The 17,245-nt window shown below is 42.8% G+C and overlaps 1 protein-coding gene across 1 annotated transcript; it reads left to right on the top strand.

Annotated features, from left to right (window-relative positions):
* Positions 1-322: 322 nt before the first annotated feature.
* pibf1 (progesterone immunomodulatory binding factor 1) lies at positions 323-16,806 on the top strand. The gene is made up of 18 exons (XM_069692857.1): positions 323-948; positions 1,103-1,203; positions 1,668-1,866; positions 2,000-2,119; positions 3,133-3,266; positions 3,516-3,624; positions 3,813-3,932; positions 4,037-4,098; positions 4,240-4,365; positions 4,855-4,953; positions 8,884-9,049; positions 10,081-10,231; positions 10,520-10,610; positions 11,294-11,396; positions 13,500-13,630; positions 14,940-15,024; positions 16,133-16,312; positions 16,601-16,806. The coding sequence occupies exons 1-18, from the start codon at positions 667-669 to the stop codon at positions 16,652-16,654; spliced, it is 2,313 nt and encodes a 770-aa protein (XP_069548958.1). The 5' UTR covers positions 323-666; the 3' UTR covers positions 16,655-16,806.
* The last annotated feature ends 439 nt before the right edge of the window (positions 16,807-17,245 follow it).

Genomic DNA, 17,245 nt, shown 5'->3' with positions numbered 1-17,245 from the left:
TTAGAAACTATGTTGGAAAATAATACACAATCTATACCTAAAAAAAAAAAAAAAGACTATGATATTTTCCGTGGGCTCTCGTGTAAACGAGATATTAACGGACGTGGTTAGTTTTGGTTGGCCATGTAAATGTTAGATGAAAACAAAGCGGAGGAAGGCAGAGGAGGGCCTGATATGCCAGGAAGTTAAATATTTAGCGCGACCCTATGTTGGGAGGTGGTACTGCATGGCTGGGCATTATATTGAATGGGCGTTGATTGTACTGCACGTTTATCACCAAGTGGGGGCGCTGTTAGTACACAACAACACGCCAGTCGAACGGTCGGCGGCTAGCAGGCGGCTCGAAGCGGGACTCTTGAAAACACAAGTGATCCACCGGTGTGGTCTTGTCAGCCTAACAACGTTATGATTAGGTTTTATATCCAGTGTACAGAAACAGAAGTACGTAGGTGTTGAGTTTTGAACGATGCAGTTAAGGTGGTAGCCGGTCGGCTTTGTTTTCGTTTCTTCGTGCTGCTAACTGACGTTGAAGTATCTCATATCGCGATGATTAACTTTCTAATCTCAAAAATATCCTAATTTAGCTCACTGGTCTTGATACTTAACATTTAAAAAAAAAAAAATTAAAAAAAGAGGACACGAAGTCGGGACCGAAAACAATACACAATGCCTCCGAAGAAGCAGCAGCAGCAGCAGCAGCAGCTGAAGCCGACGGCGGCCAACGTCTCCAGCTCCCTGGACCTGGAGTCCGAGGACATCAGTCTGGAGACCACCGTGCCGACCACCGAGGACGTCTCCTCGTCCGACGAGCAGCGGGGCGGCTCGCAGAAGGTGACCCGCCAGCTGATCGAGAGGAAGGAGCTGCTGCACAACGTCCAGCTGCTGAAAATCGAGCTGTCTCAGAAGAATCTCATCATAGATAACATGAAGGCCGACCATATGTCTAAGGTAAGGTAGTCTGAGGTTACCCCCCCCTACCCTCCTAACCCCCCAGGTTGTCGCCCTCATAGTAACTCCTAGGAGAGCTTTTGGATACAGTGAAGTACAGTAATAGTCGTGTGATTGTTTCCATGCATGTGATCTGACACGACTTGTCTTCCAGATTGAGGAACTGGAGGAAAGGCTGAATGACACCCTACATCAGAAACAAGTTTTGTCCCTGAGACTGGACAGCCAGCTGAATCTCGCTCAGGAGGAGAACAGGTGAGAAAGATCGAGCCTCGGGGTGGACTGTGTCTGTAACACAAGAAAATGTAGATGCCTTTTGTCGTAATGTTGCAAAGTCTTAATTCAATGTGATCTGGTTTTTGTATTTGTCTTGGCCTTTTATTATGACCGGTTAGAGGCACACCTGTGTAACAATCATGCTGTTTTAATCAGCATCTGGATGAGCTACACCTGTCAGGTGGATGGATTATCCACACTGATGCGGATTTTAACAAATTCGTAAGCGAGATTTAAGAAAACTATATCTTTTGTGTTCATAAAAGAAGTGTTAGATCTTTAACTTCAACTCATGAAAACTGGAAGTGAAAAAAGTGTGCATTTTATTTTGTTCAATATACATATACATTTTCCAAAATGAACGCTCCCTTCTTCAACTCTTTAAAATGACTTTAAAAGATCATTTATCTGTGAACTGTGTTGACAAAAACCGCCATCACCAGAAAGCAGCAGGTTCTGCGTAAGCAGGAGATGGAAGCCATCCTGCTGAGGCAGCAGCAGCTGGAGGAGACGAACCGACAGCTGTGTGAGAAGGGTGGAGAGCTGCGGAGGTCTCTGAGGGATCTGGACATCTCCCAGGACAGGTACCAGGAACTCTGCGGCCTCCCCGACGACAAAATCTCCATACAGGAATACGTAGCTGTAAGTATGGTGGAGCGCTGTCCGATACAGAGAGAGAGAGAGAGAGAGAGAGACACCAGATATTCTGCACACTGAAGCTGTGAGGGAACGTGGTGATTATTTACGTGTTGTGTGTGTGTGTGTGTGTGTCTAGATGCGTTTCTTTGAAGTGGTGACTCCTCTGCGGGCTCAGCTGTCGGATCTCAGAGTGAAGAAAGTTGATTTGACCGAAGAGATGGACATACACAGAACCCAGATGAAGACTTTGATAACGGTACAACACACACACGCGCGCACACAAATTTCTATTCCACCTTTCCTAATTAACGTGTTTGGACATTATTGACTACACCTTTATCATTATATCTGACTCGTGTGTTATTTTTCGCTATATGTTTTATCATTATTTGTTGTCTTTTTCTCTTTCATTTCTGTTCATATCATAAAGTGTGTACAGTTCAAATAAATAGAACCGTTCAACTTGTTTGTGTAGCTTATCAACAAGGCACTTCACTTTGTAACCGTTTCACGTGAGCACACACACAATATAATGTGTCAGCATACCACTCGGTTACTAAACACTCACGAACAAACACACTTTTAAACTAACGCTGACACATCCAGTCTTTTATTCACATATTTAGAAAGCATGACAAATACACAGGGACAAAGGGCTCAATTACTCTTCAGTCACATCTAAACTGTGAAATACACACGTGGTTTAAGACGTTTAAGATGGTTGTCTTCATGTTAGAAGTGTCAATTACAGTGTCCTTGGGATGGTCACTTTCAAACCCTTTGTGTGCTTAGAAAACAGCCGTTCAGTCAACATTGTCAGCAGTCGCCCTGGAGGCATAAATGAGACGGTGGCATAAGATATCAATGTAACATGCTGACAGCAGTGTTATAAATTTGGCAATAAATACAAAATTAAATAATGACATGGTACCAGGCACGGACTGCTGGTGGTGTTATGTCTTGTAAAGGAGACACTTTGAGACTAAATGAGCATCGTTTGAATGCCGCACAGCATCTAAACGTTGTTGCTGAGCGGGTGCTTATCCAGCTGGGAAATTGCCCTTTAAATCAAGATGGACGCGGGAACAGGACGTGATTCTGCTGTTTGAGAATCTGCAGGAGCTGTACGACACCGTTAAGACAGCACGGACCAAGATGCTTATGGACATTTTCTTGCTGAATGCCTCCCCCGTTAAAAAAAAAAAAAAATGTAAGCATCTAATGACATACTGTGTAAATGTTGTCTCTTCTGTGTACGTGTATCCGCAGAGCTACGAGGAGGAGCGGCGGTTACGCACAGAGCTGGAGTTGAGGGGCCAGAGACTGACTTTAGAACTGGCCGATACCAAACAGCAGATCCAAGAAGGAGACTATCGCCGAGAAAACTACCCAAAGATAAAACGGTGCGTGTTTGTGTGGCAAAATGAGACAGGCGACCCCTCTGTGGACTGTGCTTCGAAGGTCGTTTAATTACTTTAGTATCATTTGAATACAATATTTCATAATGATAGTGGGGGTTTTTTGTGGTTTTTTTTTTTTTTTTATCATGAAAGCAAACTTCAGAGCACCCAAGGTTGTTTGGTTTGTATAATTATAAATATGTATGTTGCAATTCAAAATATATGTTAACATTGTATTATGTTGGTTTATAGCGAGCGTGACAACTTTGAAGCAGAGCTGAAAGAGATAAACAGGAGATTTGAGACCTTACATGTGTCTCACACCGCACTGGCCAGAGAAAGGGACACACTCAGCAAAGAGGTGCATCACACACACACACACACACACACACACACACACACACACACACACACACACACACACACACACACACACACACACACACACACACACACATATGCACTTATTTTGTCGTTATAATACTCATTAAAGCTTCTTTGGGTGTACTGTGCTCGGTTCTATTTTTTTTAAATTTTATTTCCCTCCAGGTGGCGACATTGCAGCAGTCAGTGACTCTCCTACAGAAGGACAAGGAGTACCTCCACCGGCAGAACATGGAGCTCAATGTCCGCTGTGCACACCAAGAAGACCGCCTGGAGAGGCTGCAGGTCCATACAGCTCATCAGCTAGAAGGCTCATGTAATACACAAGGCATTCAGTAATAGGAGAAAAATCATTGAATGTGCTCTCACTTCTTGTTCTTGTTGTTCAGGTTCAAGTAGAAGACACTAAGAAAGCCAGGGAGGACGCTTACGAGAAATATGTAGCATCCAGGTTAGTTTTACACCAGCAGCCGATACCCTGGTGTTTTTAACATTGACCGAAGCTGTGCAAAAATTATCTCTGATCTGATCTGCATGAAGGAATGTTGTTCCCTCTGTTCATATTTGTTTATTCACCTTCTCTCCACTACAGAGACCACTACAAGTCAGAGTATGAGACCAAGTTGAGAGAGGAGTTGGAGAACATCAGGCTGAAAACCAGCCAAGAGATAGACAACCTGCAGAGAACCTCCAGGGAGATTTATGAGAGGGAGAACAGGTGTCACTCTTTTTTTTTTTTTTTTTTTTTAAATTATCTATATGTATATATAAATAACTTTCAAGAAAAGATATGTAAAGGAAGTCGCATCTTTTCAGAGAGCATAAGACTAATCAGTAAAATTGTAATTTCATGACATCCGTTCTTATACATCCTAAGAATCAGTGTTGTTTGTACTCTATTTTGTTGCAGCACTGCTGTTGTGCCACACTGTCTGAGAATTCAGAAGATATTTTTTGTTTTTGCATTCTAATGCGTAACACTACCACTTCATTCATATTTACAATTTGGAGCATTGAATTGGGCGCTCACCAGAATTAGTGAAGAGAATGTCTAAACTGTCTTTTTGTTTTCATCCACTCACCTAGTAACACAGCATTAGTCAGCAACTGAATTAATTCACACATATGCAATAAGAGGAGGAAGAGCTTCTTTCTTTCTTTTTTTTTTTTTTTTATACTCTGTTTGTGTGTTTTTGTATTCGACCAGAAACTTGCGCGAGGCCAGAGACAACACGGTGCTGGAGAAGGACCGAGCAGTGGCTGCTGAGAGAGACACTCAGTCCAGATACGACCAACTGCTGGAACAGTGAGTTTTACCATCCGTCACACACACACAATACCAATTTAATACAGGTGGACAGTTAACATCATGCTTTGTCAATATACACTGACTGACAGGTAGCCATTTTGTTCTTCTGCTATTCATCTGTGACTGCAACTCGTACAGTACATTCAGAGGTGTCAGTCAAAGGGTTAGTTCATCCAGCTGACAACAAAACCGGTCTCACTTTTGTTTATATTTATGTTGTTTATACTCTGTATGCTGCTCTTTATTGTGTTGGTATGGAGGAAGCACAAAGACACAGATACCTGGAACACCAAGGCAAATAAATGTGCGCATGTGCGTTCCTGAATACCTGTTGGGTGTAACTCAGAATGTACGAGTGAATGAGCCTTTTAATAGGGCGGTAAATGGGAGCCTGTAAACAACATCAAAGCAGCCGGTGTGGAAAAAGTGTTTAGATGTTTTACTTAAGTGAAATGAGCAATGTCAAGACTGTAGAAAGTGAATGAAAATACCAAAAGTAAAAGCAGATTGACCATGTATCTCATATCGTGCTGAAGTACAGTACTTCCATGTGCTTTGGTAGTGTTCGCCTGCTGATAGCTAATTAACGTGCGAGCATGACTGTTTCAGCACCAGTGCGACTGGTTGTAGCGTTTTTGTAAACTTGCCCATGTTCGACACCTCCGGTGGCATCATGGGAGTTTACGATCCCAACTGTTCCACTTAAATGTAGATTACTTCCTGGGTGTCATGGAAAGTTAACAAACTCCACCTGAGGGCAACTGGCGCCAATTGTACCAATTTATTTGTCGACGATAACCGCATCATATTTCAACTTCATTTCTCCTCTTGGCTGACTAACCAGCCAATGTGCAGATAGATAGATAGATAGATAGATAGATAGATAGATAGATAGATAGATAGATAGATAGATAGATAGATAGATAGATAGATAGATAGATAGATAGATAGATAGATAGATAGATAGATAGATAGTTACTTACTTACTTACTTACTTACTTACTTTATTAATCCCACAAGGTGCATTTTGTTTTTCCACTACAGCAGCATTATAGATACAGGTAAAGAAATCAAATAACAGTAAAAAAATATTAAATATGAAAATGCACAATATATACAATGAAATAGAATAATATCAAATCAAACTAACTAAACAACAGTGCAAGGATTTAAGCAAGCAAACAACAGCCATGGGTATTATTGTTGGGTGATGGATTTGACCAGAGGTGAGTTACTGTATAGTCTGATAGCGGTGGGCAGGAATGATCTCCTGTATCTGTCCTTGTGACAGCGGAGCTGGAGGGGTCTTTTGGAAAAAGTGCTCCGCTGTCCCTGCAGCAGGTGCAGAATCATCGCCGTTCTGGTTTTGTGTAACATTTATAAGACACACTTTTACTCGGTTTGAATTCCTCTGCGTTTCCCTGAAAGCTGCGAGCTTGTTTTTGCGCTGACGCTGGATGTGTGACCCAGTGGCAATCTGTCATGAGCAAACGTTGCAGGCTGTGGTTTACTGTCTCTTACTAAAGATCACATGAGCGCTACGCTGCAACTGTGGGATCAGGAGGTCGCATAGGAGTCAGCGTAGTACCAATACGTATCACCGTCCTGGTCATCGGCCTCTCGGGAGTGAAATACTTTGAGCGCAGGTTGAATGCGGAGCGAGAAACGATACTGTGCAGTGCTGATGACCATTTATATATCCATATATATGTGTGCATTTCTCTGTTGACTAAGCGTTTTGGCACTTTGACCGTATTAGTAGCACCTCGAGCTGCTTTATGATCAGAATTTATACAATATAGGGACTTTAAGCCTGTGTTTTATTTCTCATTGGAGGAGGAATTTCAGTCTGCATCCTGGTTTTGCTCTATATTTCCTCTACCTACACACAGCATATATGTGGCATTGTGAAAAAAAATTGTGAATATTTGCAATTTTATGTAGAGAAATATGTTTCCAAAACATGTCTTTTTCTATTTTACTGTAACTTTTATTGTGTCGACAACAGACATACAGACACACACACACACACACACACACACACACACACACACACACACACACACACACACACACACACACACACACACACACACACACACACACACACACACACACACACACACACACACCAGCACCACCAGCAGCAGCAGCAACAGCAGCAGCAGTAGTAGTGTCGCTGTCCTGGGTTACTACTACATGCCAGGCATTTCTCTAGATCCAAACCACCAGCTGTTGGTCTTTCCATACACACACACACACACACTCTTACAAACACACACACACGCACACATGAACACAATTTACTCTCCCTTGCACTCTCTCTGCTGCGATCACATTCCCTCTCTGCGTCGCATCGCAAGCCAGCAACGACAGATGCTAGCTCCAAGCCTTTAACCCCTAACCCCACGCATGCCCCTATTTTTGGGGCAAAGAATGAGGGGGACAAGCTTGAAAGGGCGTCAGATGATTGACGCGTGGAGAGCCAGCTTGAATCCCCATTTCAGAATACTGGCTAACAGGCCATTTACGATGATCAAATTGTCCAAAACAAAACCAAAGTGTTAAGAACGGTTTTCCTGCGTAGAAATTGGCCTGGGGAGTCCCAAAATCAGACTCTCTTACCTGCTGTAGCTATAAATATTACCATTAAATTTGGCATTTGAAAAGACAGCGAAAGAACATGGCTGACTACACCCCTCTAGGAAAGTGAGCGTTCCTTTAGGAAGATCTTGTCTCTTTGCTTCAGGATTGCAGCCGCCATTGATAAAAGAAGGCATAAAATGTCGACCATGTGTACATGTCTGTCACTGTGAGCGCATAGCTTAGGCCTGCGCACTATGGATGATGAAATCTTATCAGGTCAGCTGTAATCGAGAGTTATTAATATTATCCAGCCAACCTCCATGGTGTGAAAGAGTCTGTGCACGCTTGAAAGCTGCCTGCGGAGGAGCTCTGAGCTTGTAAACCGTTGCTTGTCCCGGAGCTACAGCAAATGACTGTGTTTATTTTCCATTGATCAGTTGCTTGTTTTCAGTTAGTCAATTCATTGTTTAGTCTATAAAATATATGAAAATAACAAATCATGTGTCATTCATAATTCCCCAGAGCACGAAGTGATATCTTTGAATTTTGTTAAACTAATAGTCCAAAACCCTGCGGTGGTCAATTTAAGGTGATATGAAATAGAGCAAAGAAAAAAAAATAATTCATCTTTGGGGGGGTGAAATAAACAAATGAATAAATCAAGAAAACGTGTTTCTACCTGATAGATGAACTGAAACATTAAACTATTATCATACACCTTCATCCATCTTGTTGTCTGTAGGCAGCTTTTTCAATTTGTGTTGGTTTGACTAACAGGTTTTTTCTTTTTCTCAAATCACGGCGCTTCTGTCTTTACACTGTCTAACCAGTACATTAGTAGAGGCTTCAACGGAACAGCCTCGCAGTTGCTATCAACTACTGTAGAAGCACTGAAAATCAAACGATCAAACACTGCTCCGAGCGCCCTTGAGAAATATAGTTCTGTAAATAAATGATTTAAGACTTGGCATTCCTTCTTGGTGACTTATCTCAGTTGCCAAACTGTGAGGGCGCCACTCAACATCTTTAACATAAAACCTCATAAATCGCTCATAGCACAGGGCACACCAAATAATTACTTCCTTGCCAGTTTCCAAAAAAACATGTCATCAAGCTAATTATCACTAATTGAATCTACTGCATAAGAAGGAAATTTGGAACATTTGCTCAAAACCACCGGGCATGCCCGAGCTCAAACAGGGGTCGACAGCCCAATTTACTCTTTGTGTTTTATCTAGACATGTTCACATAATCTGCACCAAAACACGTGATCTCACTCTTTTAACACACCTACTCGCGTATTCACATTCATCTGTGTGTCTCCATCCGTCCGTCCTGTAGGTTTCGTCGGCTGCAGCTGGGGACTGACGGCCGGGTAGCAGAACTGTCCAACCAGGCCAAGCTGCACTCCTTCGAAGCCGAGCGCGCTCACCTGGTGAAGGATGAGACGGCGAATGCCCTGGCCCAGTGTCAGGTGGAGTGTGAGAAACAGCAGAAGAAACTGGAGGTACTCTGACAAAAAGGAGCGAGTGTTTCACAGTCCAGTTTTATTTTCTCCTTGCCTCTTCCTTGAGTTAACGTCCCTCCTCAGTTTGAAGTTTAGACTGCTTGACGATTCAACATGTAGAAGGTTTAACGCATGCTAGATAATGCACCCAATTTAGGTATACATTTCATTAACGGAGTGAGAAATCCCCAATATCAACACTTTGATCAGTTAGTAATGATAAGTTTGACTGGGGGAAAAAAAATGGAAAATCAGTTTTGCATCAAATGTAGTTTTTCCAAACATGTTGTAGAATGTTGTTGTTATGAATTTTGTGAAAAGCACACGGTACACAGTGCTGAAGGTTCCTCTCCTGTAAAGGTGCAGTCGATGGTCCTTTACTCTCGTTGTGCTGCATTTTACCAAATACAAGATTCACTTGGTTTGTAAAGGCCATTTGTATCAATGATTACAGTCACTTATTCCTCCCAGCATGTTTTAATAAGGCTCAGTGCACCCTGTGGAGGCTTGTGGTACGTTGATTACAGAGAATAACCCACCCTGTTGGAACGTCCCTCTTCATTTGTGCTCTGATTTTTAGTTTGTTGCTTACATCAGATTATGCTCCTTAAATGATTAACAGTGTGAAAGCTCGGAAAGACAGAAGTAAAGTGGCTTACTGGTTGCAAACATCGCATAAATGAATTCCACCAGATATGCATGACTTATGTTTAAATGAGTTCACCCACAGTTCCTCGAAATTATTACAGCTATCAGTCTTCATATGTCGCTCCAGTGACTCCATTCTTATCTCTCTCCACTGTATCACACCCATTTATATGAAGAAGTAAAATGAGTACGGCTTGTCCTTGATGTCTGGACGCACCGAGCTCTCACCTCCACACATGATGAAGAAAGGAAGAAGACCCGTGCTCGCTTCAAAAACACAGCGAAGGGCTATTTCTAGCAGGTCAACAAAGAAAACAGTGCCTAACGTTCATTCATGTCCATTCTACCCCCTCTCCCCTCCCTCCTCTCCTCCGGTCCCTCAGCTCCTCACTCAGGAGTTTTACAGGCTACAAGCATCATCAGAGAAGCGGGTGACGGAGCTGCACGCTCAGAATGCCGAGCAGGCGTCTCGACTGGAGACGTACGAAAAGCTGGAGCAAGAGTTGGACGAGGTCACCATGCAGGCTGCTGAGAGTAAGAACATGAAGCTGTGAAGTCAGATAGAGAAAAGCATAAACAAGCAGCCGTTGATAACTTTCAAATGCGTTGAACTGGAGCCCGGCACCAGAGATTGTGTGTAATAACGATGGCGGATAACATCCCGGATTTAGATGAAGACAAACCAAGAAAGACGTTGAGTAAAGCAACAGAATTTTACTTCAGTTTTTGTCTGGTAGATTTGGAAACGCCAGCCACACGTTTATCATAATAGTAGGGGAGATATACTGTATATGAAGTATCTGTGTTTCTGTCCGTTGCCAGTTGAGGATGAAGAGGAGGCAGAGAGAGTTCTGTTCTCATACGGCTACGGAGCCAACGTTCCCACAACGGCCAAAAGAAGACTAAAACAGAGGTAGAGTAACAGTACATGACACACTTCACATTTCTGGGATAGGGCACATTGTAAGTGATGATGCCGCTAACTAAAAATGTTCCATCCTAACTGCTTACAATATCTTAACCACAGTAATGTTGGTATTGTGTGTATTTTAATAGCAGTTCTCACCAAATGCATCCTGGCAGTATTCTTCTTCTACTCCTTTATTGGTGGAGTTCTACCCATTATGCTGTAAGATTATTATCACATTCAGCTGTATTTGCATTACCGCCCTATGCGGTTGGAGAAAGTCGTGTCCACTGGCATGGCATGTATTGTGAATCGCGGTTTCCTAAACACTGCAGGCTTCCTTTACGGAGTACCTTGAATAGCAGTGTCCATCACATGTCACCCGCATTGTTTTGCATACTTCCTGTAGCAGCCAATATGGTCAGTCTAGATTTTCTTTCGTAAAAATCCTCATCAAACAATTATGTGACGGTAGTTTTTCTTTAAAAACAATAAGTTGCGACGACTGGTCATCATCCCACGTCTTTGATTTGAAACGTGAATGTGCAGCCGACAACCCAAATTGATCCCGCCGTCACGGCTACAGGAACTTTCGGCAAAATAATATGGTAACACACACTAGTGTGGTCATGTTGGCGTCGTCATGTTTTGCATTTTCCACAAGTGTGTTTTTTGTGGCTGTTGTGCAGCGTTCACCTCGCCCGCAGGGTGCTGCAGCTCGAGAGGCAGAACACGTCACTGAGGAGGGAGCTGGAGACACACAAGTCACAGGCAGGACAGATATCTGAAGAGGTACACACACACACACACACACACAAAACATCCAGGTGTGTGTCTTCCTCGGGACATTTATTAATGGGTTCTAAGTTCATTTAATGTCCATAAAAAATGAAATGAATAGACAGCAAGTCAGCACCTGCAAACACATCTGTTTTCCCACCATCACAAATCTCCCACAGCAACTCGTATTGTAGTTACTCCCCAGCTTCTATTAAAATTATAATGATTTATCTTTGCTGGCTTTTACGTCCCTTTCATGACATAACAGAGTCGTTATTACAGAGCCAAGCTTGGTGGCTCCTCTCTCATCACCCACCGTTTACCTTCTCACGGCATCGGGACACTCGACTAATCGCCCTCTGACAGACGCAGCAATGACATTAAAGCACATGTGGTGCGACTTGGAGAAAGAAAAAAGAACTTGAGCAGCTCCCCCGCATACAGTTAATTACCACATATTCTGCAAAACTGTTAGGCACTACAAGTTGCAGCATGACGTTGACCGCGAACACCTTCAGCAGCTGGAAGAAGAGTGAATCCTGCAGCGGACGGCATGTCTGGTCTCAACCTTGTTGAGTCAATCTGGGATTACGAGATAGAAACACCCAAGACACCTTTAATCCAATGTACCTGTCAAATACTTTGAGAAACTGTGCACGTGTACCGAGAAAACCAGTGCTGATTTAAAGGGCGGTGACAAATCTCGATTTGATTTGGATTTGTTCCGTTTACTGCTCGCTAGTTAATAGATTAAAACTATTTATGGCATTGTATTTTAATGCATCCTCATGTGTTTAAAATGTAAACACAGTCATTGAATGTCATCAAACCTACTTCAGGACTTATTTGTAAACATCTCCACCGTTTTTTGTTTTTTTCGTTTTTTGTTTTAAACCCAGTCCCGTCCTGTCCCGTGTCCCCCCCCCCCCCCCCAGTTTAACAGTTGTCCTCGGCAATCTCTAAGACCGTGTGAGGTCGTATGAGGAAAATGACAAATTGTTTAACAGCAGACTTTGTATTAGAAGAGCAAGAAGTTTGTCGCCATACCTGTCACACTTGTTGACACGCTGTGAAATAGTGCCAAAAAGCGTGACGGCTACGCTCGTCACTCCCCAAACACTTCACGGCACCAATCACTGAGCTTTTATTGTGTTTGGCACACCATGTGCATGCATGTGCAACGCAGAGATTTCACATTTTTGGCTGCGTGTATTTAGTTCGTGTTCGACCGGGTGTGAAGTCAACATGTCTCCCATTCGTGCGCCGGTGTCTCGAATCGCCCAGTACGGTTCGAAGTGATGAGAGTGACGGCTCCGGCAGCCAGTGGGCTCGCTGTTCCCTCGCTCCTTATTTTAATCTGAACGAGAGGAGAGGGCGTGCGAGGCGGAGGAGAGAGGGAGGGCGGATTGGAGACTAAATAAACCAGCCATTCAACTGTCAGCCGTGATTGACTGGCACTCGTCATGATTCGTCGAGTATGAAAGAAAAGGGTGAAAAATGGCGTTTCCTTTTCACTATAAAGTGCAAGGGTGTTAACCACTTACCCACCCACACAAATGCTCTGACTAACTAACTATTGTCCGCACCCTCCCACCGAAGTCTACTCGGTACTGGCTTGGCTGTAAAGGTGGTTTAATGTGTAACACCCTAACTTTATTTATTGTTTCACAGATTTTAAGCATGATACCACTTCAGAAATATTGTGCACGCTTTTAATAGAGAGAATACAACTAAGATATGGCTTCATAAAAACTCACATTTATGGGCCTCTCAAGCCACCCCTGATGACATCAGAGATAAGGATACACTGGCCGTGGCTGGTGCTTTAGGAGTCATTTACAAATATTGACAGATTTGCACTATTTCATAATATTAACCACATGTCAAATGAATTTAAAATAGTATTTCTTAACTGCTGACATGCACCTAACGGTGAAAGACGTTGAGCACTCGGTGCATCGTACAGTAACTCCGTGAAGACGCGTGAAAGACAGGTCTCCGTTGTAGTATTTAGCAGGAAGCAATCCATGAACCCAAGTAGAGCTCAACATTGTGCATGTGAGGAAACTCTTCTGTAATTGCTTAAGTATACACATACTGTGTGTTTTTCCTCAGTTATTGGCTGCCAACCAGCTGTTGGAGCAGACACAGCAGCCGTACAGCTACCTGATCGAGACGGTGAGACAAAAGGACGTCCAGCTCAGCATGCTGAAGGAGCGAGTCACCTCGCTTGAGGACGATGTCAGGTACCCTCACGGAAACACACAAAAACAAAAGAGAAAATTTGGCGCGTGAATGAGCTACACTAAAAGATAATCGGCACTCGTGAAGTTTTTATTTGAAGGTAATGAAGTCTTTTGTTTTGCGTGCCAAAGCTTCTTGGTCCATTTCATTTGTGACATTTTATATCTTGTAATCTCCTTGTCGCGCAGCAGGTTATACCGCTGCGCCCTTTATGATGCTCTTGTCATCTTCTGTCCCTCTCCCGCCGAGACCGTTCTGTCTGTCTTTAGTGCAAAACTGCCCAACAAGTGAGCGTTTTCACGTCAGCAAATCTTCAGCTACCTGACCTAAATCCCTGTTGTCACCGTCTGTATTTTAGCCTGACAAATATGCAAACTGACAGACTGCAGGTTTTCTCTTGCTGCTCACTACCATTGAGGGCTCACCCGGGGCAAGCAGCAGGAGGAGGGAAGAAAAAAAAAAAATCCTTTTTAAAGGCCGTCAAGCTTCCCAGAGCTCCCTGTCTCACGGATATGTTGAAGTTGTCCCGTGGCGGTGCAGATCTACCTGTTTAACAACACAGACACAGCTCACAGCAGATTCTCACCTTTGTATACTAAAGTCTCTCTGTTTTTATCTTTACGCGTGTTTTCAGGTTTAGTCGTATTATTAACAGCTTTTTGTTTAAATTCGCAGTGCAAATTGGCTACCATCAGTATATCGGGCTGTAAGGAGTGTAAATAGTTGTATTCAGTGATCATCGGTGAAGCTATGTTATTTTAAGATTTGCAAGATGATTTGCTTTAAAGCGCCTTCATTACAAGCTCCTGCTTGTACGTTTCGCAGCCCCGGGAAAGAATATTTGGACAGCAGTGTAGAAAGATATATAGTAAACCTCAGAGCTGTAAAAGGCTTCTGATTATGTTGTATATTTTAGAGAGTTGGGACTTCTGTGTTTTTTAAATTGTTGCTTGGCTGTTGATGATGATGGTGATGATGATGATGGTGGTGATGATGATGATGATGATGAGTGATTTACACTTTCAGAAACCAAACCACTGCCTTTTTGAGTTATTGGCTTCTGGTCCAGAATTTTGTTTTGCATTTTTACACTTAGACAAACGAAATAACATTAAAATTACAACGTATATACCTTCACATCTGATCCTGTGTTCACATCTGCTTATTCTTTGTAAATTGTAACTTGAAGAACCACATAAGCCATTGATCAGTGATTCAGAAAACTAACGATGCCAGCGTACTGAATTAATAACGTGTAGTAATGTTTTTGTACGAACTCTGAGCGATGCCTGTATTTGGTTGTAACACCAGTTCTCTGAGGAAAGAGCGGAACGGTCTGCAACAGGTGAAAAACAACATGGCTGCCGATCTGGAGCGACTTCTCAACCATCGAGAGGTACGCGCGAGGCTGATGTTCATTGTTTTATCTTAGCCGTTTGTTATGTTTGTGTAGTGATTGTTTTCCTTATCGATTATTCTGCTAAATCTTTTCACAATGAATCCCTTATTCTTCCCATCAGTTTAATGTGAAGGGGGAAAAAAACTAAACTAAACTAAAATGTTTGAATTATCATGTACGACAAGAAACTAATGCTGACATTTGAGAACCTGAAACAGTTCAGTATTTGGTCATTTTGCGTGAAAAGATGGACAAATATTTGAAAATAGTTGCTAAATCATTTTCTGTTGATCAGCTAATTGATAAACTTGACTAACCGACTCTTCAATTTTCACACCAGACAAATTATTGCACTGCGTCGCAATGTTTCCTTCAGGATTGCGTGTGTGCTTGTCCGTGTGCGCGCGCTCGTGTGTGTGTGTGTGTGTGTGTGTGTGTGTGTGTGTGTGTGTGTGTGTGTGTGTGTGTGTGTGTGTGTGTGTCCCTAAGCCAGTCGTTTGCTGTATTAAGTATGTGCCCTGTCATAGACAGCTGTTCCTCTGCTTGGCTGTTTGGGATGCCACCAGGGTGCGTGTGTGTACTTGTGTATGCATGTGCACTCGTGCGTGTGTGCGTGTGTGTGTGTGTGTGTGTGTGTGTGTGTGACATGCTGAGGCTCATGTCCTCAGAGGTGATAAATAGAACCATGAAATGGCCCAGAGTCCTCCCCTCTGCCCTGCTGCTGCCGCCACCCCTGCAGAGCCTTCAGCTTGTTGAACGTATCGCAAGTCGTTTGGACAGTTGGACTTAAAGAGTTCAGCTGTGTTGGCCTGTGGTTCAGGACAAATATGTCACCAGAAAGCGGCAATATAAATACCGATGTTTTGTTTCAGTAAATGCCCCAAAAAAAAAGTTGAGCGAAAAGCTACATTTATGATATTTATGATGTTTAGTTCATTGCCGTTTGAATTTAAATGAGATGACGTACGGGAATTCTCTTTTAATGTACTTTATTTACCTGGTTATTTAGTTGAAATCGGTGGCCTTTTGGACACTACCGGCAATTTCTCATACATTACTATTTATTGTTACCGTCTCTATTTTTATGAACCGTGTGATTCTCCAGGAGTTAGCTGTGATGAAGCAGGTCCTGATCAGCATGCGGTCCAGACCGGGAGATGCTCTAAACCTGTTGGAAACGGATAGAACTGCGATCGGGACCTCTGGCTCAGGAAAGCAGCCGTTCAAACGGACCAACAGGACCGCAGAAGAAGAATCGCCAAACAAACCCAAACCCACTGTGTTTGTAAGTGTCTGACTTGGCAACACCCTTACATGAGTCACACCTCGTTAACCTGCTCGGGCAGAATTTCAGACAAAAGAGCACTAGAGCATATGATACATTTCTTTTTTGTCATTTAGTTTCATTTGAGCTTTTCAGTGCTTTCAGCTGAGCAAAGACATGCTGTAGTATATCTCTTTGAATCACGAGAAAGTCAAAGAAAGTGAGGATATGTTAAGACTCCAAAAAAAAAAAGAAGCTCCTGCTGTCATGCACCTCATACTTTCCCCCTCTTGTCTCTTTTGTTTGCAGACCAAGAAAGAAGCGCCTGATTGGTATCAAAAACTGAAGCAGAAACCCAAATGAAAGTTTGTGTTACTTCTTGTGCTCACTCAGCCACTCAGGACTTTACCTTGTTTTTTATCAAGGCTTTTGTATTTTAACCTTGTAATTTTTTTTTTTTTTTTTTTTGATTTTCTGACCTCAACAGCCTTTCAAATACAAAAGCACAAACAGTTTCTCGCGTCTGAGTGTTTTGTTTTTCTCGTCCTCGGTTAAATATTGTTCAGACGATAAATTCCCTGCGTGCTGGTCCAAAATCGGAGGTATTGCCTTCCACAGGGTACACATTCCTCGCTAACTGACTGCCCAAAAATTCTTTCTTCTTGGCAGTGGTCTGTTTTATTAGGTCTGTCTATCATTATTTTCTCATCTTTTCCAGGTTTGCACATACTGGTTGCTACAGACAAACAACACTGCAGGAACTGTAGCCTTTGACTCGGTCGAGCTGAGGCTCCTTTGGCTTTAAATAGAGACATCGTAGGCATACCTTTATCATTTCAGACCATGGTCTTATTGGTGTCATATTAAACTCGGCCAGAGGACCACTGCGAAGCTCATTTGTGCCTTTTCAGCAGTTTTTCTCTTTTTCATAATGAGCTCACATTTTAAAGCTTT

This window comes from Brachyistius frenatus, unplaced genomic scaffold (genome assembly GCF_029030835.1).
Source record: "Brachyistius frenatus isolate BFR_SWC_R1_liver_20210118 unplaced genomic scaffold, ASM2903083v1 Contig_13, whole genome shotgun sequence".
Taxonomy (NCBI): Eukaryota; Metazoa; Chordata; class Actinopteri; family Embiotocidae; genus Brachyistius; species Brachyistius frenatus.
Note: the sequence above shows the minus strand (reverse complement) of the source record. Positions and strands in the feature narration are given on the sequence as shown.